This window comes from Dipodomys ordii, unplaced genomic scaffold (assembly GCF_000151885.1).
Source record: "Dipodomys ordii isolate 6190 unplaced genomic scaffold, Dord_2.0 Scaffold98, whole genome shotgun sequence".
Lineage (NCBI taxonomy): Eukaryota > Metazoa > Chordata > Mammalia > Rodentia > Heteromyidae > Dipodomys > Dipodomys ordii.
Genome location: NW_012267314.1, coordinates 3207652 through 3229493, shown reverse-complemented (window position 1 = coordinate 3229493; position 21842 = coordinate 3207652). Strand labels below are relative to the sequence as shown.

At 40.3% G+C, this 21842-nt stretch overlaps 1 protein-coding gene across 1 annotated transcript in view; it reads right to left on the bottom strand.

The window, feature by feature from the left end:
* Positions 1-21842, bottom strand: part of Syne1 (spectrin repeat containing, nuclear envelope 1) — a 388103-nt gene that overhangs the window by 334803 nt on the left and 31458 nt on the right. The window contains exon 2 of the mRNA XM_013026970.1: positions 5185-5246. Within this exon, the coding sequence (XP_012882424.1) occupies positions 5185-5246 (62 nt within the window). The remainder of the gene's footprint in view (positions 1-5184; positions 5247-21842) is intronic.

Sequence of the window (21842 nt, the reverse complement as noted above, 5' to 3'; positions counted from 1 at the left end):
ATGAGTATAGACACAATGGTCAGTGCCTGTGGTGGACTAAATGTGTGTGCTTCCCACCAAATTCACTGGAGTGAATTTCCTTTGGGAAATGATAAAGTTTAGATAAGAGCAGGAAGGAAAGGACCACTTGATCAGTATTACTAACATCTTTACAACATTAAGAAGAGAGAGCAGAGTGCCTTCTCTCTGCAAAGTGAAGACAAAGAGGGATGCCCACAGCTCTCTTTCTCTCTCTCTCTCTCTCTCTCTCTCTCTTCTGAGACATGAAGATGACCCTCACCAAGAAATGAACTTTCTAGCACCATGGCCTTGGACTTTCCAGTCTCTAGTAATGCAGGGAATAAGTGTTGTTTAATCCATAGAGTCTGTGGTATTTTGATATAGAAGCCCTGGCAGACAGCAGTACCCGAGTTTGGGATCCCTGGGACTGACTTCTGGATTTGAAAACTGAATTTCAGTCTTAGATTGAAATTGAAATCTGGCTTTATCACTTCCTTAATGATCTCAGACTTATGCCTTTTAGGTTCACAGTTTGTAAGCATAATACTTATTCATTTTGAGGATTTCGTACAAGATGTGAAGGTATTGCCGTTGGCAAATGGCAGCAAGGAGTGTTGACAAGTTAGAATGGAATCAGGAATCTGCCTCTTAAAAGCCACCATTCCAACCAACATTGGAATACTATAGAATAATAGAGCTCACCGAGTACGATCAGACAAGATTCTTTTTAATAACAGAAAGAAAGGAGAGATCAGACCGATTAAGTAACAACCACTCACTAACTTTTGTTAATGTCTATTACAATTCTTTGGCATTTTTTTTTTAGATTTCAGTGCTTTTCATAATTGCAGAAGCATTAAGACTTGGATTCAAAAACAAAGGAAACATCAGAAAATGAATAGCTAATTATAACTACAAATTTGAATAATTTATGTCCTTGTACTAAAAATGTCATAGAACTCCCACAGAAAGTCTTCAGGTTTCTTCCCTATTTTTTATGAGGTATTGAATTTGAGAAAAGTGTATTTTTCAAAAAAAAACATTTGTGGCACTTTATCTCTTCATAACTGCTGTCAAAATATTTGTAAAGAATTGTTACCAACATGGAATAGCATCAGTAAACAAGTTAATTTTAAGTAAACAGTTTATGACTTTACAACTTAGAAAAGCAGGAAAACAAATGAAAATTTCCTTTAAGAAGAAACAACTCTCCCAATTCACTTTGTACATGTGTGCGCTTGGTGCATGCTTTTGATTTTTCACTCAAGCCTGGTGCTCTTCCACTTGGGCCATATCTCTACTGCTTGCATTTTGATAGATAATTGGAGGTAAAGGTCTGTCCGATGTGTCTGCTTGGGATGGCTTTGAACTGTGATGCTCAGATCCCAACCTTCTGCATAGCTAGGATTACCAGTGTGAGCCACCAGCACCTGGCTCAGTTCACTTTTTTTTAAAGCATATCTGAACATCACCCCTATGAACCCAAAACTGAATGGCCTTAGACAGGCCACAGAGACCAGAGTTTTTGCTTCTCAACTCAATATCTCAGGCCTTAAACCTGACACTACCAATTATTAAAGTTTGTCTTGAAAGAGTCAACTTGTAAAAATAGAGTTTGAGAAAACTGATGTTTTCTTTTCAAACTCAGAAGCTTCTAAATGATCCTTTGAATTTTTAATATTTTTAGATTGCTTAAAATATTTAAAAGGCAAGATATTAGGAGGAATTCAAAATGTATTGTTCTCATTTCAGCCTGCAATGATTCTCATGACTCTAGCTGCTCAGACAACCAAAACTGGATAAAACATTTACAAGTTGTCTTCCAGAAGTGCTAAACTCTAGCCCATTCTCCTGTTAACTCAACTTTTTTCTCTTCTCTTGTTCTTGGTTGATAAAAGGACTTGGCCCATCATGGAGTATTTAAACCTGAAATCTAGATGACCAGACAAGAAAAAAAGTTTTGTTGAGATGTGTTTAAAAAAAAAAAGAGAAAATAACGAATCAACAGAAAATTGAAGGAAGCAGGGCACACATAAGCAAAGAATTAAATTCAACTCAATAACATTCTATTTTATTGAAATTGTTTGGTAATCAGATTATTTTTTGAAAATCCTAAAGCACAAAGCTAGAATAACAGGGTCAACCATACAAGCAAGCATCAGCTAGGAAAATAACGACAAACTCATGACCACCGACCTCATAGAACAGAGCTCCTAACCCCACATTAGAAATGTAGCAGAAATTCTCATTTGCTTCAAGTCAGATTTTGGACTCAATTTAGAGTTGGCTGTAGACTGAACACTCTTGTTTTTTCACATTCAACAGACAGATATGCGGATGGGTGCCAGTGGCTTACTCCTATAATCCTAGCTACTCAGGAGGTTGAGATCTGAGGATTATGGTTTGAAATCACCAAGGCAGAGAAGTCCATGAGACTCTTACTTCCAATTAACCAGCAAAATGCCAGAAGTGGAACTGTGGCTCAAGTGGTAGAGCACTAACTTGGAACAAAAACATGAAGTGAGACTGTGCTTAGCCCTGAGTTCAAGCCCCAGTACCAGTACAAAAGAAAAAACAAACTAAGTCTGTTGGCATCTCAATGTTGTACATTCTATCTCCCAGAACTGCCAGATATAAATAATGTTTGTCATTTTACCTACCTAGACTCTGTTATCTTGTTCAGCAGCCTAAAGTGACTAACACATTGGCAAACTAGACAGAACTCACTGACAAAGTACACAAAAGAGAATAAGCAATGCATAGAGAAATATCAAACCAGACTCAATCTCACCTGCAATCACATGACACCAGCTCTATAAAACACCAACAGCAGTGCAAGCCCAATCTTGGGGGAAGAAGACTTCTCAGTGATAGGCTAAGCCATCTGCCCAATGATTAAATAAGCCAGACCAGTGGGAAACCTGACTTCAAGAGACTCCAGAAGACATCGCAAGCTTCTGAAACTCCTGAAAGACTATCACTCAGAATTGAAAGAAGTCATGTTTCTTCTTTGTGGATTATTTTTTCTATGAGGAAATGTTTACAGTATGGCTTTGGGCCTGTTCTACAATTAGAAGCCTGTTATCTGGAGAGATTTCTGTGTATTGCTGATCATCAGAAGCCATAGGTTAGTGTTTTCAGAAGCTATATTCACGAGAAACTTATTAGGATCCTGGGAATACACTTCCAGAGATTGATCAATGATGTGTCTGTCACTGTGTGTGTGAATGTGTCTGTGAGAGAGAAAAAGAGAGCGATCATCTCTGCATTGTTATAGCCAAGTGGTGTTCAAGTGAAGGGAGCAATCATCCAATCATGTTCTAGCACCCCAGAATGGCTTTGGCGAGCAGGCCCACTCATGAAGGCAGCAAGAAGTCATACAATGCCTGATCCAGAAGCTAGGTCATACTTGGAACTGACCTTGTCTCTGTAGCAGCTGCTATCACTTCAGAACTGTCACATAAGCAAGCACACTGTCATGGAGAGGGAAGGGTGCCTCCATTTTAATTTGACAGCATACATAAATAAAACCTCAGTGGGGCTGAGAAGTTTAGGCTCTGCATGTAGAGAAGGTTATGGATATAATGGAGATGTAAATGGACATAGACAGGGGAAAGGAGACTTGAAGTAGAGACACAGAAGGGACTGGACCTGGAGATGGGCAAGGGGTAGACGGAGGTGATACCGGCATGGGAGAGAAGTGGTTGGAAGAATGGTGAAGGCATACAGCAGAAACAGAAACTCAGTGTGGACACTGATGGACAGAGTTTGGGGAAGAGAGGAAGAGGTAGACAGTAATTATCTGGTCCAACTGCTGGGGCAGACAGAAATGTTGACATCAGCACAATAAATTCCCAACTGCCCCGGCACAGTATGGTGTCAGATCTGATCTTCAGAGTGTTTTCCAAATAGGAGTCAATGAATGTGTGGTTTGGGGCTATGTTTGGAGAAATATGATAGTGATCTATAATGCTGGCATAGATAAGCTCAAAGTAATGACCATAGGTGTTATTTTTTTGCTTCGGTCTTCAGTTTTCAAGGTGACTCAAGAAAGGAAAATTATAAGTATGGGGGGGACAAAATGGCTCTTACATGGAGGGAATAATGGATCACCTGTGCATGCAAGATATTGACCCGTTTCTGAGCCTTTTAAATGGCATTGTTCATGCCTGAATAAATAGTGTAGGAGAAACACATGGATTTTAGCCTCTCATGTGGACTTCACTCTCAGTATAGAATCCACTTCCAGGTGTGCAAGCCATAGATCATGATATAACCTGTGCTGATCAGTTCATCATCATTAAATAATACTGAACTATTCTTCCACTTTTTTTTTTTCATCAGGCGATGTCTAGGCTATTCAAGTGAAACCAGAAAAGCTAAGGCTCTGCTAGTTTTGATTAAGCATGCTTGCAGAGTGCTTAGCACTGTGCACAAGTTCTTAGCAGTTACAAGAGAACTCAAACAATTAGCCATTGCCTTGAAAATGTAACGATGTTTACAGCTTCCGGAAGCTCATGGAAAGGTGAGGCACAAAGAAGCAAAAATAACTGAAAACATTCTGAGCTTTGCCCTGTTTGCTATAGGACCTGGAGAAGCTCTGGGTGGCTGAGTTCTACAGCAGAAGGAGGGGATGGCCTTGAGAGAGGGGTGTGGGTCCCTGGTGGCATTCTGGGAGCTGAAAGACAGGCTCCCTTTTGTACATGTGGTCAGAAATACCAACAGAAACGAGAGACTGTAGAACAAACCAAAGCAGGAATGAGGCCACGGAACAAGGGGGAAAGGGGAAAGGTGACTTTCAATATCTGTAGCCGCCATCCATCACCTGAACATGTGGAACAATTTAAAGAAATATTTAAACAGAAGTCACCTTGACAATAAGCCGTTGGCATATAAAAATCACAATTGTACATAGCTATTGACAATACTGTATTTCTAGAAATTTTTCTTAAGCAGAAAAATCCACAAGCACATGCCCAGTGTATGCTCAAGGACTTTCATGGTGATGTTTTGTATAATATGAACTACCTGAAAACCACCTATGAAGCTACTAAGCCAACCGGTGGGATTGCCGTTATCACTGATCAGGACGGGTGATGAGGGAGGAGGCCTTCCCTGCATGGTGTGCTCAGTGGTTTATTCACTCGGACTTCGCAAGCCTGCAGCTCTACATGGTTTTCTTACCTTGGCCAGATGGGAGTTGATCCATTTTGTGAATGTGCGTTTCTGTACAACCTCTTGCTCATCTGCAGTGAAAACACACGATTTGGTTAGGTGACACAGCATTCAAGGACATGTCCCAAAAAGTCAGTTGTTCAACTTTAGAAGTAATCGCAAATGCATTTCATCTTCGAATTCATGCGATAAAGTATTGTTTTAAAGGCTTGATACTAACACCGAATATATAAGCAATTGGAGTAGCCCTCTGGAAACTATCGGTGAATACTTTTTGCAATACACAAGCCCTATACTTATGAAAAGTTTATTCATCAATTACCCTCAGCAAATCTGTTTTTTTTTTTAAAAAAAAAAAGTGGGTTGAGACTAATTGCTAAGGTTTGTGCTAGGTATAAGTGGTGACAAAGAGATGAACAGAATAGAATTTTTGGCATGAAAACAAGAGAAGCAGAGTTAGACAAACAATGATGTATGTGCAGTAGAGCATCGCGCAGTGCTGCAGTAAGTCAGAGGTGTATACATGAAAGATTACAGGAACATAACCCAGGAGTGAGCTGGGCTGAACACATCCTATGCTGACCACCCCCCACCCCGCCTCGCCCCTGCAGCTCACACTTGGGTTATAGGCAGAGGGTGGGAAAAACAAGAGACTTATTTCTGCTGACAGAATAAAACTGAGGTGGTAGGAGGCCACATCTGTGATCTAAATTACTCCAGCTTCACTGGCTAGAGGGCAACATTCTCCTTCAGGCCTTGAAGGACCAACAGCTGGGAAGAGGGTGAAAGTTTATTTCAAACATTAGATTTGGGGTTCAAAGAAAGTACTCCAAAACAATAGAAGATCCCAAGTAGCAAAAACAGTCCTTAGCAGGAAGAACAGTGCTAGAACATTAAAACCTAACTTCAAACTTGATTACAAAGCCATGGTAATAATTTAAAAAAAAAACAGCTTGATCCTAGCACAAGAATGCATCTGAGGACCAGTGGAATAGAATCGAAGGCCCAGAAATGAACCCACAGACCTATAGCCACCTGTTACCTGATATGGGAGCCAAAAACACAGGATGAAACAAAGACGGCGTCATCAACAAATGGAGCTGGCAGAACTGGCTATACATGTGCAGAAAGCTGAAGCTAGATCCTGATATATCATCCTGCACCAGAATCAATTCCAAATGGATCAAAGACCTCAATGTAAGGCCAGATAACATGAAAATACTGCAGGAAGGGATAGGGGAAACATTAAGGCCCCTTGGCATAGGTCAAAACTTCCTAAGTAAAGATGGAGAATCACAACAAATCAAAGAAAGGCTGTATAAATGAAATTGCATCAAACTGAAGAGTTTCTGCATGGCAAAGGACATAGTTAGCAAGATAACTAGAAAGCCCATAGAATGGGAGAAGATCTTTAGTAGCTATGCATCAAAGAAGGGCCTCATATCTAAAATATACTTAGAGCTCAAAAATTAAACCCCTCAAAAGCAAATTCTCAAAGAAACAGCAATCCAATTAGTAAATGAGTTAAAGACTTAGAGAGACTTCTCAGAAGAAGAAATAAGGATGGCCAATAGACACATGAAGAGATGTTCAACATCTCTATCCATAAAAGAATTGCAAATCAAAACAACATTGAGATACCACCTCACCCCAATTAGAATGGCCATTATCAACAAATCTAGCAATAATAGATGCTGGCGGGGCTGTAGGTGGGAATGTAAACTTATTCAACCACTCTGGAAAGCAGTGTGGAGGTTCCTTAAAAGGCTAAACATAGAACTTCTCTATGACATAGCAATCTCACTCCTGGGCATTTATCCAAATAACCACAAACCAAGCATGCTAAATCTACGAGCATGACCATGTTCATTGCAGCATTGTTTACTATAGCCAAGATATGGAATCAACCCAGATGCCCCTCAGTGGACCAATGGGTCAAGAAAATGTGGTATATATACACAATGGAATTCTATGTTTCCATCAGAAAGAATGATATTGCTCCATTTATAAGGAAATGAAAAAAACTTGGAAAGAATTACATTAAAGTGAAATAAGCTAGACCCAAAGAAACATGGTTTGCCTCATTTGTAGTAATTTTGTGAATCTGAGTGGCTAGGAAGTAGATTAATAAAACTAAAACTTGCAGTCTACAAGACATTTCATATCAAGAAGACAAGGACCAGGTAGGTGCCAATGGATCGTGCTATAATCCTAGTTACTTGAGAGGCTGGGAATGAGAGGATCATGGCTTGAGGCCAGTCACAACAGAAAAGTTCATGAGACCCCTTCTTGTCATCCCAAACTATGAGGGAGACTGAAATTGGGAGGATCGCAATCCTAGGCAGAAACATCCATGAGATTCCACCGGCATGGTGGGAATCTTGATAAGCCTACCCAGCCTGCTATTCTAGTCTGGATGGGAAGCCTAAAGAAGGTAGATTCTGGCTTAGGTGCACCGTCAGTTGGCAAGAGAGATATTATCTTTAAAATAACCAACAAAAATAGGACTAGCAGCGTGGCTCAAGTAGTTGAGCACCAGCTTGGCAAGTATGAAGTCCTGGGTCCAAGCCCCAGTACTATCAAAATAAACATTTTTAAAGAGACAAGTATGGGTTCAAGGAGCTGAACATTAGCTCATGGGATTTCAGGAAGACTTTGCATCATCTTTGCTATTTCTTTTCCATTACATGCACTGTCCTGTCTCACCATTGCATGTAGGATAAATGGAAAACAGATATCTTCCTTTCACATCAACAGGTATGTAGATCCAGACTGATCACCCAGGGGCCTCATCTATACCTGAGCCAGTAGCAGATTGCACAATCCAGAACTTGGAGCTGGATGCCCAGTGCAAAGCTGGAGGAGATTCTTGCCCTCCTGAGAGGGGATTAGAGGATAGACTGTAAGTTATGGCCACAAAATCCACTGTCCCAGGATGTCCCCACCCATGCAATGTGACTTTGCCCTTCCTTCCAACAAGGGGTAGCATTGATTTCCCCTTCCTTTAAATCTGATCTCATCGTGTGCCTGCTTTGATTAATAATGCAGCAGAAATGACTTTCTGTCATCTGACGCTAGGCTTCAAGAGACCCGGCAGCTTCTGTTTTATTTGTCTGGAACACTGTCTGAAGAGCTACCATACAAGGAAACGAGTTTATTTTGGAGGATGAGAGTCCACATGAAGAGCTGGACCAGTCTCCAGATGAGTGGAGTCCTTGTTGATCTTTCCAGTCAGTCCTGCAGAAAAACTCAGCACAGGTTCATGTTGGGCCGATGGGTCCTAAGCTCCAATTAGGAAGAAGTTCTGAAGTTCCACCTCACAGTAAGTTAATAGTGCATTTGCACATCTCAAAATAGCTAGGACAATGGATTTGTAAGGCACTCTTTATAGGGAAGCTATGAAAGACAATGCCTATGGTCATTATCCTTAACCTTATTTGATGTGTACAAGCCTCAAACATCACCTCATAAATATACAAGAATCCTATGTGCTAATCAAAACCAAAGTTAGCTCAAGAATGAGGCTTACAAGGCACAATGGTGCCTGGAGAGTTATGGAATAATAAGTAGAGTTATTAAAAGTTAGTGTTTTATTGAAACCTAGCAGATCTGCAAATGGATTGCTTAATGAATTTCCCTGTGCCCCTACTGTGTGCTGGTCATGTTGGTGGGGCCTGCTGTGAATGCAAACTGAAAAGATGGGTTTTCTCCCTGGAAGACCAGAGAGAAGAGGGAAATCAAAAAGAATTACAACACAGCCCAGATTACATGAATTCAGAAACAAACAACTGAGCACACTGACAAGAACTACATTGACAGGTGAAGAAGACTACAGTCATGAGATGAATGTCAACAGGAATGTGAATGATATGAAAGCCATATTTGCTGGGACAAACTGCTGTTCCAACACCTAAGGTTTATTCCCTACTAAATCCCACATAACTACTCACAGTAAAATACTATGCGGGCCTCTGACCTCAATGAATTGTCTTTCTAGTCAGCACCGATGTCATAGAAGAGCTTCAAGTTAGGGCTGCATGAACTTGGCGCACATAAAAAAATCACTTCATTAAACAGTGGGCAACTCCTGATTTTGCAAGGAAAATACAACAGTGAACTTTTTTTTTCTATTGTGAGCTCTGAAAATCCCAGTGCAGCAGAAGAAGACTATTGAAAATTTCCCAAATTCCACTTTCATATTAACCTTTCATTTCAACCTGAAACTGTACTTCAATGCAAGAACTTCAGTAAATCAAACCACAGCATTTAATTTTGCAGTACAGAAAGAACATAGAGAACAGGTATCCATGCTCATGAACTTGACTAAAATTCAGTATGGGCTTTTTAAAGACATAGTTCTCCCAAAAATATGTGACTTTATCCCAGGCAATACTTTAAATGTTTATTATTTTTCATTAAATTACTATCTATGTCTTAAGCAAGTTCAAGAACGTCATCCTGGCCGGGCGCCGGTGGCTCATGCCTGTAATCCTAGCTACTCATTAGGCTGAGATCTGAGGATCACGGTTCATAGCCAACCTAGGCAGGAAAGTCCATGAGACTCTTATCTCCAATAAACCACTAGAAAACCAGAAGTGGTGCTGCGGCTCAAGCAGTAAAGCATTCGCCTTGAGCTAAAGAGCTGAGGGATAGCGCCCAGGCCCAGAGTTCAAACCCCACACAGACAAAAAAAAAAAAAAAAGAATGTCATCCTGTATTTTCACACTTTCAAATTCTGTATTTTACAGTACTGATAATATTTCTTATTCTCACCTTCCGATCTAAACTTCTTTTTTCTCTACATGCATTTTAAATCATTTATCTGAACACATATCCAATAATTTGACAGAATCTTGCCTGCATTTAATTTTTTTGAAATATTTTTGTGCTGGGACTGAGGTTTTGTGCTCTTGCTTGGATTTTGCTCAAGGCTGGCACTCTAACACTTGAGCAGATTCCACTCCTGGCTTTTGGTTGGTTAACTAGAGAGATTTGTCTGCCTGGGCTGGCATTGACCCAATATCCTGGCTCTCAGCCTCTTGAGTGGCTAGGATTTCAGGCATGAGCCAACAGCACCTGGCAGAATTTCACATATATTTTATAGTGCCTGTCCCATTATAAAAGATGTAAAACATTTTTAAACATCAACATTCTGAAATTGGAGATGGAAATAAAATTTAAAAACAAATACAGAGCCTAAAAAGTAAAACTAAGATGAGCACTGTTAGCTCACGCCTGTAATCCTAGCTACTCAGGAAGCTGAGATCTGAGAATTGTAGTTCAAAGCCAGCCTAGGCAGGAAAGTCCAAGAGATTTTTATCTCTAATTAACCAGAAAAACTGAAGTGGAGCTGTGGCTCAAGTGGTAGAGTGCTAGCCTTGAGCAAAAGAGTTCAGGGACAGTGCCTAGGCCCTGAGTTCAAGCCCCACAACTGACAAAAAAAAGTAAAACTATGTAATCAAATTTCAGGAGTTTGGTTTTGCTGCGGTTCCTAGGCTTGAACTGGGCACTGTCCCTGAGCATTCGACCACTTGAGCCACAGCTGTACTTCCAGCTTTTTTGGTGGTGAATTGGAAGAGTCTCATAGACTTTCCTGCCCCTTCTGGCTTTGAGCCATGATCCTCAGATCTCCGCCTCCATAGTACCGGGATTACACGTGTGAGCTATAAGTGTCCAGGAAATGTCAATTTAAAGAGACTTTGAAAACTACCGTCTCCAATTCAGCACCAAGCACATGGGGCTGTCAGATTCTTTGGCAGGTCACTCAGTGATCACTAGGGGGGCATTGTCGCTTTCAGTTGCTTCAGGGCTGAAATGACACTGAGACCTTTGTCATCAAGAAGATGTACCGGGGCTGGGAAGGTGGCTCAGTGGTAGAGCGCTTGCCTCGCAGGCATGAGGCCCTGGGTTCCATTCCTCAGCACCACATAAGAAGGAAAGGCCAGAAGTGGCGCTGTGGCTCAAGTGGTAGAGCACTAGCCTTGAGCTGAAGAGCTCAGGGACAGCACCCAGGCCCAGAGTTCAGGTGCCATGACCAACAACAACAACAAAAAAAAAAGCAGAAGAAGATACACTGCATCCCAGATCCTGTGGATGCCATAACACACACACAGCACACACAGCGGCTCCATGAGGGAACTGCATGCCGCAAGTGGAAGGAGTCTCCTGTACTCCATCTAGCAAGCTTGTATGTATAGTAGTGTATTGCTCTTAAGTTCATCTTTAATAATTGTCCAAATCGATCATCTGTTTGGAATGCATGTGGCAGGCACAATGCATTTCTCCTATTATCTAATTCAAGCTTTACGAAGACTCTTTTGAGGAAATCCACTCTCTTTTTCTCCTCTCTCTGTCTCTCTCAGAGACAGAGCCAGAGACAGAGAGAATTCTGAATTAGGAAGGTTAATCAACTTGTCCTGCAGAGCAAAAATACTGGAGGGCAGACCATTGATCTCTGCCTGCCATCAAAGCCCATGCCTTCAGTCACTTCTTACCCTTCTTGTGTCAAATAATTGATTCCAACCACTTCCTCAAACACTCTTGTATCCAAATTACCCACAAGAGTTTCCAGAATGTTCTCACACAAGACATCTGATCTGGAGATAGGTAATGTAGCCACTATTCATAACTCATAGGTGAAGGTAACACTATTCATAACTCATAGGTGAAGGTAACACTATTCATAACTCATAGGTGAAGGTAACCCAATTTTTCGCAACAGCTTCCCAGTATGAAAATGCTGGGGTCACATGAAATCTGCCTGAGCCTCTGTTCCACTGTAGCTCCTCAGTACCACTGAGCTAACCTGAAATCTCCCAGGTCTAGGAAGAAACCAACACTGAGATCTAGTAATCCCAGAGGCCCAAGCAGATGCAGTGGAGATCCTCACCAGGACACATCAGAATCAAATTTTCAGCAGCTGAAAAGGAGCAGTGGGAAGCAGCAACAATGCTTGTTATGGAAAGGCAACGTCTATAAGTTTTATGAACAGATTTCTCAGCAGAGTCCTTGTAAACTAGGAAAAGACTAGGAGGATGCATTTATAACATTAAGAATGTGATCATCATCAAAGTGATCTTTCAGGGGAGGTGGGGAGGGAAGGGATGGTAGGGGAAAAACAAAGGAGCGGGTAACAATGCTCGATAGGAAATGTACTCATTACCTTACTCACCTAACTGTAACCCTTCTGTACAGTATCTTTACAATAAAATTTTTAACTGATCTTTCAAAAATGGACAGATGAAAACTCTCCTAGAAAAACAAAACTAAGAGAATTTACCACCTGCCTTATAAGAAATGCTAAAGGGACTTGTTCAAACAAATAAAAAAAGAATCATGATGAAAAGCTAAGAAAGTAAACACATAAAAACAATAGTGTGGTCAAACTCAGAGCACTCTAATGCTGAAGCAGTGGTATATAAATTACTTTTAACCCTAACAAAAAAGTTAAAAAGCAGAAATATTTAAGATAACTATAATTACAGTCATTTTTAGTGGCCAATATAAAAAGATATAAGTTGTGATATCAATAATAGTGTGAGCAAGAAAAGTTAAAGTCTAGAAGTTTTGTAGGTAGTCAAAGCTAAAGCACATCAGCTTAAAATAGACTGTTAAAAACTGTTTCATACAAATTTCATGTTAAGTGCATTTAGAAAAGAACTATAATATATGGCAGGAGAGATGGCTTATGTCTGTAATCCTAGTTATTCAGAAGGCTTTGATCAGGGGGAAAGAAGTTTGAGATCAGGCAGAGTAAAAAGTTCACAAGACCCAATCTCAACTGACAAAAGTTGGGAATTCTGGCACTTGCCTGCCATCTCTGCTATGCCAAGAAGCACAAACAGCAGGATTATGGTCCAGGCTGGCCCAAGAAGAATGTAAGAACCTATCTCAAAAATATAACCAAAGCTGGGAGGGAAGGGATGGTAGGGGGAAAGAAAGGAGGAAGCAACAATGCTTGATAGGAAATGTACTCATTACCTTGCTCATGTAACTGTAACCCCTCTGTACAGTATTTTCACAATAAAAAACTTATTAAAATATATAACCAAAGCAAAAAGGGATGCCGACATGGCTCAAATGGTACAGTGACTGCCTGAGGAATTCAAACACCAATACTGCCCCAAACAAAATAAAACAGCAAAAGAACTATATGCGTACACACAAGGTAACTAGAGGAGAAAGAAAGCCACTATAAATAATCATCAAATCACAAAAAGGACAACAAAGAGAAGAATGGAATAAATGAAATATAAAACCATCAGAAAACCACAAACAGCAGTGACAAATCTTTATACACCATTAATTACTTTAAATATAAATGGGTTAAATTTGCTAATCAAAAGGTAGAGTATTGGAAAGCATTGGTTTCAAGAAAAAAGAAAGAAAGATCCAATTATATGTCCCCCACATGAGTATCACTTAAGGCACATGTCAGCTGAAAGCAAAGGAACAGATTACAATATTCCATGCAAACAGCAAATAAAGAAGAATAGGCTGCTATATTTGTATCAGACAAAGTATACTGTCAGAAAATGCCATAAGACAAAGAAGGCAATTATATATTGACAGAAAGATCAATTCATGAAGAGCCTACAGAATTATAAATGTACATGTGTCCAACACTGGAGCAGCTAAACATCAAATAACAAAACTGAAGTTTGAAAGAGGCAACAATATGATTCTAAAACCAAATTTCACCAATGGATAGGCCATCGTGAGGAGAAATGAGTAAGTAAACAACAGATCTGGGCAACCGTAGATGCTACAGGAGCCCACAGAATACCATGACTAATAACAACAACAACAAAAATAAAAGATCTGGAAATACTATGCTTCTTAACTTCAAACTAAAAATTTCAGTAACAGTTCAATAAGGCACCAAACTGACACAAAGAACACAGGGACAAAATACAAAGCATAAGGGGAAAATACAATAAAAGCATACAAGATAATTATATAGTTATAGTCATTTATTTATATAGTTACAGTCATTTATTTCATAGAGAAATTATCTTTGATGAAGATGCCAGGAATACACAATGAAGAAAGCCTTTTTGATACATGGTGCTGGATAACTAGGTATCCACATGTAAAACATGAATTTGGATCTGCACCTTACATTAACCATGACAACCAACCAACTTTAAAGGGATTGAATGTTTGAAGTTTAAATCCTAAAAACCTAAAACTGTAAGGATGCAAAAGAAAAAAGCATTTTGACACTGGATTTTCCGGATCTGACTCCAAATGCACAGCCAACAGAAGCAAAAACTAGGTAAGTGTGATTGCATCAAACTACAAAGCTTCAACATAGCAAAGAAAATAATCAGCAAAGAGACAACATACAGAATGGGAGAAAGCATTTGCAAATGGCACAACTGGTATGGGGCTTATATCCAAGACACACAAGAAATTCAAATAAGTCAAAAGCAAGAATTCATACAAGCTAATTCCTGCAATGGTCCTACTATACATCTCTCAAAATAATACCCAGATAATTAACAGGCATATGAGAAACATTTACCATCACAAAGCATTAGTTACACACACACACACACACACACACACACACACACACACACACACTACCTCGGGTTCAGATAAGTCATCAAAATGCCAAAAGATAAATGTTGGGAAAGATGTGGAGAATGAGAACATCCTTGCTCCTTTGTGGAGATGGATAATTGGTGCACCCTTAATGGAAATGGTATGAATTCTCCTCAGAATAGTATAAATAGAACTTCCCTAGGATCTCTAACCTCCAGATATAAAAATCTATATTTATCTCTCTATATATAGATATAGATATAGATAGATAGATAGATAGATCCAAAGTATATGAAATCGGCATCACAGATGCCGTTCATTGTGTCTCAAGAGGCAAGATACAGAATCCACAGAAGTGCCTACCAATAAAGGAATAGATAGAGAGATGAATAGATGGATAGATAGATGTGATTCACTCTTATCCATAACTAATAAGGACAAAAAAATCTAACATGTCTGACATTATGGATAAAACTAACTGATGACATAATAAAAGAAGTAAGCCAAACACAGAAATACAAACACTGCATGATTTCACTTCTATGGAGAATCTAAAAATGTCTGGTTAAAGGGTACAAAGTTTTAGGGATGTTGTAAGAATTATTTCTGGAGATCTCTTGAACAGTATGGTGAATATAGATAATAATTACATGTTCTATACTTGTACCCCTTAAATATATGTATTTTTTATTTGCCAGTGTACCTTGATAAATTTAGAAAAAAAAAGATTTGGAAAATAATAAAATTAAGGGTACATTTTAATTCATTATTTTCACATGAAGACATAAAAACATGTCTGTATATTTAAAAATTAGAATTTAGAATCTATAGTACTAAGAATACAAAGAAAGTGAAAGTTTTCAAGTCAGGTTTCAAAAATACTTTGTTCCTTAATTTGAGAAAGCTATTTAGCTCTGTTATAAATGGACAACATTTAAGCACTAATCTCTTAGGCTTTAGATACCATCTCCTAAAAATACTTACATATGAATCATCTAACCTCTAAATATTCAAGCTTTTACTATAAATGGCTGTTTAAATTTTGCAAAAATCATGAATATAAAACTGTAATTGTTCCATTCATTTTCCATGCATTTGGGGGTCAGATACAATAGGAAGAGAAACATTTAAAACTTTCCAAGTTATTTCCAAGTCTACTCCATGCATTCTGTGTAGGAATCCTAACTCATCCTGGTTTAAAAAAAATGAGTCCAAACCCACACACCCAGAACAAAGACGACAAGATCCCAAGGTACCTTTTATCACACCTGGAGTCTTGTAGTTTGTTTTCCTCATATCCTATCTGTTTTCCACGCGTTTGGAAGTTGTCCTAATTCAATCAGTTTCTACACCAAACACAGCATTCACTAAGGGAACTTAGGACTCTGCTCCCAGCAGTCCCTCCATGATCACTATGGCAACAGCTCTGCAGAGGAGCTCTGCTCCCTTGTTCTCCAGATTCACCCCCTGCGCTGAGACCAAAGGCACACTCCCCAGCCAGCCTTGCACAGGAACAGCATTCAGACAGACGCATAGGAAGACTGTCAGAAGCATTTGCAGTGGAACACAACATTTATGTTCCCCACTCCACATTTAGGAATTTAGGTATTGTCTATCATGTTAATATCTTAGGGCTAAGTGTATTACATTAACCATTTCACATCACATACCTGTACCCAATCATAATATTGTTCACCTTGGAGATACCAATAGGCAATTTTTGTCAATTACATGCTAGTAAAGTAAGAGTAAACAAAATATTAGTAACTTCTAAGTGTTTTGTTGTTTAAAACATTCATTTGGCTTCTAACAATTCTCAAAGTTATTAGTTTAGAAAGATTATGTAATTGTTTAATGTAGAACTTCCCGGAAACTTTCCCAGATATCTAATACTCACATATTAAAAAGTATAATTACTGAGATGGAAGGGGTGGCATTGTCCAAAAGGTCCTCTTTACCTGACTTGTGCAACTGTAACCCCCTCTACATGACCTTTATAATAACAATACATTTTTAAATTCTAATTACTATAATAGCAATATACATTGTATCAAGTTGCAAGGGAATCACATCAATTTTCAGTGTGGAAATAATACTGTAGATGTTTTATATTATTTGAGTACATAAAATACATTTTTTAAAAAGCTATAGTCAGGCACTGGTGACTCACACCTATCATCCTAGCTACTTACTATTTAGGAATAGATCTAAGTACCACAATTCGAAGCTAGCCCAGGCAGTAAAGTGTGTGAGGCTCTTATCTCCAATTAGCTACCCAAAAGTGGAGTTGTGGCTCAAATGGTAGAGAGCTAGTCCTGAGCAGATAAAGCTCAGGGATAGTACCCAAGCTCTAAGATCAAGTCCCAGAACCAACACACACACACACACACACACACACACACACACACACACCATCCAAGAGATAAACAAATATTTGTCACACAAATTCACAAGACCATTTAAAAAACATCTGTGTTGCTGGGCGCCTGTGGCTCACGCCTATAATCCTAGCTACTCAGGAGGTTGAGATCTGAGGATCCTGGCTCAAAGCCAACACAGGCAGAAAAGTCCATGAGATTCTATCTCCAATTAACTACCAGAAAACTGGAAGTGGTGCTGTGGTTCAAGTGGTAGAGAGCTTGCCTTGAGCTGAAAAGCTCAGGGACAGTGCCCAGGTCCAGAGTTTAAGCCCTAAAACTGACCCCCCCCAAAAAAAATTATGTTATGCTGCTGAAAACAACTTGAGAGTACATCATAAATCTTTATAGATTTGAAGGGTTTTTTCCAGGCCTCAAATCATTCTGTGACCTGGGATTTTAAGGTAAAATTTGAATCAGCTTTTGCCATCACAACTTCTGTTAATGTAACAATACAGAGAATTTTTTTCTATCCCAGTTAGAATAAGAAACTTTTTTGTGATATTAAAATTTGTTAACACATCCCTCTCCCAATTTTCTGCAAGATTGTTAACTAATGGACTGGGGCTGTCTCTCAATGGTAAAGCATACGACCTTAAATTTAATCCTTGGCACTGACAAAACAAAACAAACAACAAATTAAGGAACTCAACTAGTCCCACCAAAGAATACGCTCTAGTCAAGGCAGAAAGAGAATGGTGTATTTCCTTAGCAGGATTCAATGACATATTTTACAGAAATACTTTACCTCCAACTTAACCCAGTGTATTCATCCTACATGCTGACATCTGAAGAACAGGTAGAGTGGCTAGTGTTCACCCCTAGGTTCATCCTCCATTGCATCCAGGGTAGAAAGTCAAAGTTGTGACCTTGTGTTGACAGCCGGACTGTGTCAGCCTCTGGAACCTCTGCCCTGTCTCTCCATCCAACACCGGTGGTTTCAACCTGGAAGCTTCAACCTCATTTTTCCCAATAGTCTCACCTTATTTTTTTCAACTTATGACCCAGAAGAGTCAAAGGCTCTGAATTTTTAAAATATCAGGCTGAAAGACCCAGGCTCTGGTAGCTTATGCCTGTAATCCTAGCTACTCAGGAGGCTGAGATCTGAGGATCACGGCTCAAAGCCAGCCCTGGCAGGAAATTTCATGAGAATCTTATCTCCAATAAACCACTAGAAAACCAGAAGAGGCACTGTGGCTCAAGTGGTAGAGCACTTGACTTGAGCTGAAAAGCTCAGGAACAGTGCCCAGGTCCAGAGTTCAAGCCCCATGACTGACCAAAAAAAAAAAAATCTGGCTTAAAGAAAAAACAATGCCACTCTAAGGAAGGGACTCATTTCTAAGAAACTGAAAGAATAACAAGAGGATGGTGTTCAGCCAAATAATAGAGAGGATTTCATTGCCTTTCGGGCTTTTCTTTGAAGCCCTAGTTCCATTTACCTAGCAGCTACTCAGCACCAGCTGTGGGGATGCAGAAGGGAGTGAAGGTCTAAAGGACAGGATTTCTCAGATCACTTTGCTACACTGACCAGGTACTAGAGGGTGGGGTAGGGGGCGGGCACCAAGGATCTGAACTTCCTGTCCTTATAAATCTACTTCCTCTACATCCCCTTCAAGAAGAGGCAAAGGGGAAAGCCTGACAGATAGCGAGAGGCAGAAGGCGGTGAGACTGCACCCCCTGCCTCTTCCTAAACACCCTGGGTAACAGAGTCAAGCTGGGCCTGAAACAACACTTCTGCCTACCTGGAAGCTGACCCTTGGGGGAGACAGGTGCCCTCCCTTGGGGTGAAGTGGACAGTGACTCACCTAATGCCTAAGTAGCTGAGACTCATCCCAGAGGGGTGTAATCTCACCACACTGGGCTACAGACATGAGCCCCACAGCTCACTCTCCTGCACCGAGAAATCTATACTCTCTCCTCTCCCGTTCTTCTCCTCTACCTCTTGCTCTTCTTCCTCCTCCTCTTCTTCCTCTGGCCCTGGGAGCAGGTAGATAGACCTCACTTGGCCTGTGGCCCCCTTCCCAGCCAGCAGTCCTAGCTGGGGGCTTCTACCAAGCTGCCAATGGCTAGGAGGCCATGTGCAGCTTCTCTGGTTCCTTACCTTGCTTTCAAATAATCTTTGCCTCTGCTCCCACTTTTCCTGCCTTCTTTGGTGGAGAAAAAAGACCTATGATTCCTAGATGGTATCACCTTCTAAATTATTCTTTCCTCCAACAGTAATGTACCGTGTGTGTGCGTACATGCGTGCGTGCATGCGTGTGTGTATGTGTGTGTGTGTGTGTGTGTGTAGAGGGGCTGCTGTAGCAGGGGAGGGCACAGACATGTCAGCCCCTCTCTCATGACCAGATTGGCTCCCAGTGTTGAACCCATGATATATGGGTGAACCACAGGTTGGGAAGTTCAGCCCACCAAGACCGGGGTGGAATGAAGGCTGGCTTATTTGAGAATAGCATGCTCTCGCTGCTCCAGCTGGAGTAGGCAACCCAGGCTCCTCTTCCTCGGGCTCTCCTTTGCACCTTCAAGGGTAAGGTAATTTCTTTTCAGGAAGAAACAATACCAACTTGAGGAGGGGACCAAAAATAAGCACTTAGAAAATAGCAGCAGCAGAGGAGGAGGACAGGAAGGAGGTATGAAGAGGACGCAGGAAGACTCCAGAGCGTGGAGTATAGATTTAGAGACCATTTCCCACCACTTTTCAAACTGGATTGAAAAGCACGGCTAAGGTAGCCTTTCTGGCACTAAAATCTCAGATCCACTGTGTTAGAGGAAACGGCCGGGTGAAATTATTACCAGTGTGTGAGTGCCAAATGGATACCAGGCTGCAAGCAAAACCACAGATGTACCTTCAGCAAGGTGTCATTGCTGAAGGATTACCCACACCGCGCGTGACAGCTTGGGAGGGCTCACGGGCTGAGCTCAGACCACAGGTGCCACAGGAACCCCCAGAATTTCGGGGAGTGATCTCAGTGGGAGAAAAACATTCCACAGACTGTGTGTGTGTGTGTGTGTGTGTGTGTGTGTGTGTGTGTGTGTGTATGCCATGACAACACAGCCCTTATTTTTGCGGGTATTATTTTAAACATTTACATTTTTTTATCTTATATCTAAAGTGAAATGTTTTCATAGCCCTCTGTATCCATATAATATATGGAAATGGTGATGGCTACGGTCCATGAATGAAGTTACCTTTAACACCATTCAGCCTGTAAAATGGGCTGTGAATAAATGTCCACTATTACTGACTACATGAGGGCATCGTGCTGGATGGACTGCAGCTCTCCAGCACACACAGCCCGTCGGACCCACGGCTTGGCTCCCTGTGACCCCCACTCCCCACTTCTATCCCTCCTCCACCCATGCGAGCTGCTGTGCAACTTCCATCATTCATGTTTACGTTTCACTGATGTTGGCAATGCCATTTCTACAGTCATTTGCCTTTTTGTACCTGGCTACTTCATTTAACATAACGTACTCAAGGTTCAAAAAGAACAGAACCATTTTTTGAAAAGTTAAATAATAATGTTCTATTGTACCAATATATGTGTGTATGTGTATGTATATATATATATATATACCATATATATATCATGTTTTTATGTACTCACTTCTACATGTGGATGAATAAACACTGACGTAAATCATGTTACTGCAGCAAAAAGTAGATTTTCTTTTTTTTGGTCAATCATAAAAATATCCATTAATAACTAGTATATGTCTGAGTCAAGCAGAAAAGGTCAGACAAGTTGATGTTAGGGAAATGAACCCTAAAAATATATTCAAATGTTTTTTTCTTTCATGTGATTGTTTCTAACATATTTATAAGATTATTTCTTTGTTGCTTTGTATATCCCTCCCCCACAGTGTAACCCCTGCTCTCATTGTATTTGATGTTGGTATAATTTGTGGAGGGGAAGGGCAAAAACAAATTGTTTACATAGAGATACAGGTGGACCCATTGCAACAATGAGATGTACAAGTCGTTATGTCGAAAAACGAACTTTACAACTTTGGTGGGGGGGTGGATTTGGTGGAGGGGGTGGATGGAGGATGGGAAGGGATGGGAAGGGGAAACAAAGGAGGAGGCTACAATGCTTGATAAGAAATGTACTCATTATCTTGCCCATGTAATTGTACAGTGTTTTCACAATAAAAAAATCCATTATTTTCCTAACCTATTGTCCTTGTAATTGTTTTGTAAAACTTCAAAGATCTTCATGTGTGGACTATTTTATTTTAAACCACAGTGAAACACAGTACATAAAATACTTAGATATTTCTATTGAGCCACAACTCCACCTCTGGCTTTTTGCTGGTGAGCTGGAGATGACAGCATCATGAATTTTTCTTCCTTGTCTAGCTTCTAGCCATGATCCTCAGAATTCAGTCTTCTGAGGAGCTAGGATTACAGGTGTGAGCCACCAGCACCTGGCTTCTAATTAATCTTTTTTTTTTTCTCCATTGCTGCCATGGAATCTTTCTACCATTAGCTAAAATAAAGTCAACAGACAAAAGGGGAGAATTCAAGTGGTTAAATTCCTTAGCAAAACGAACTCAGAGTCCAACAAAATGAGTGCCAGGAGCCTGGTACTTGAAAGATGGGAGGGGCTAAGGGGAGAGGGTAAATAAGTAGAGAGGAAGCCGGGGATGTGGTGACAAGATTCGAGGGGAAGGGTTTGTTGGGAGGGGCGGAGAATGTGTAAA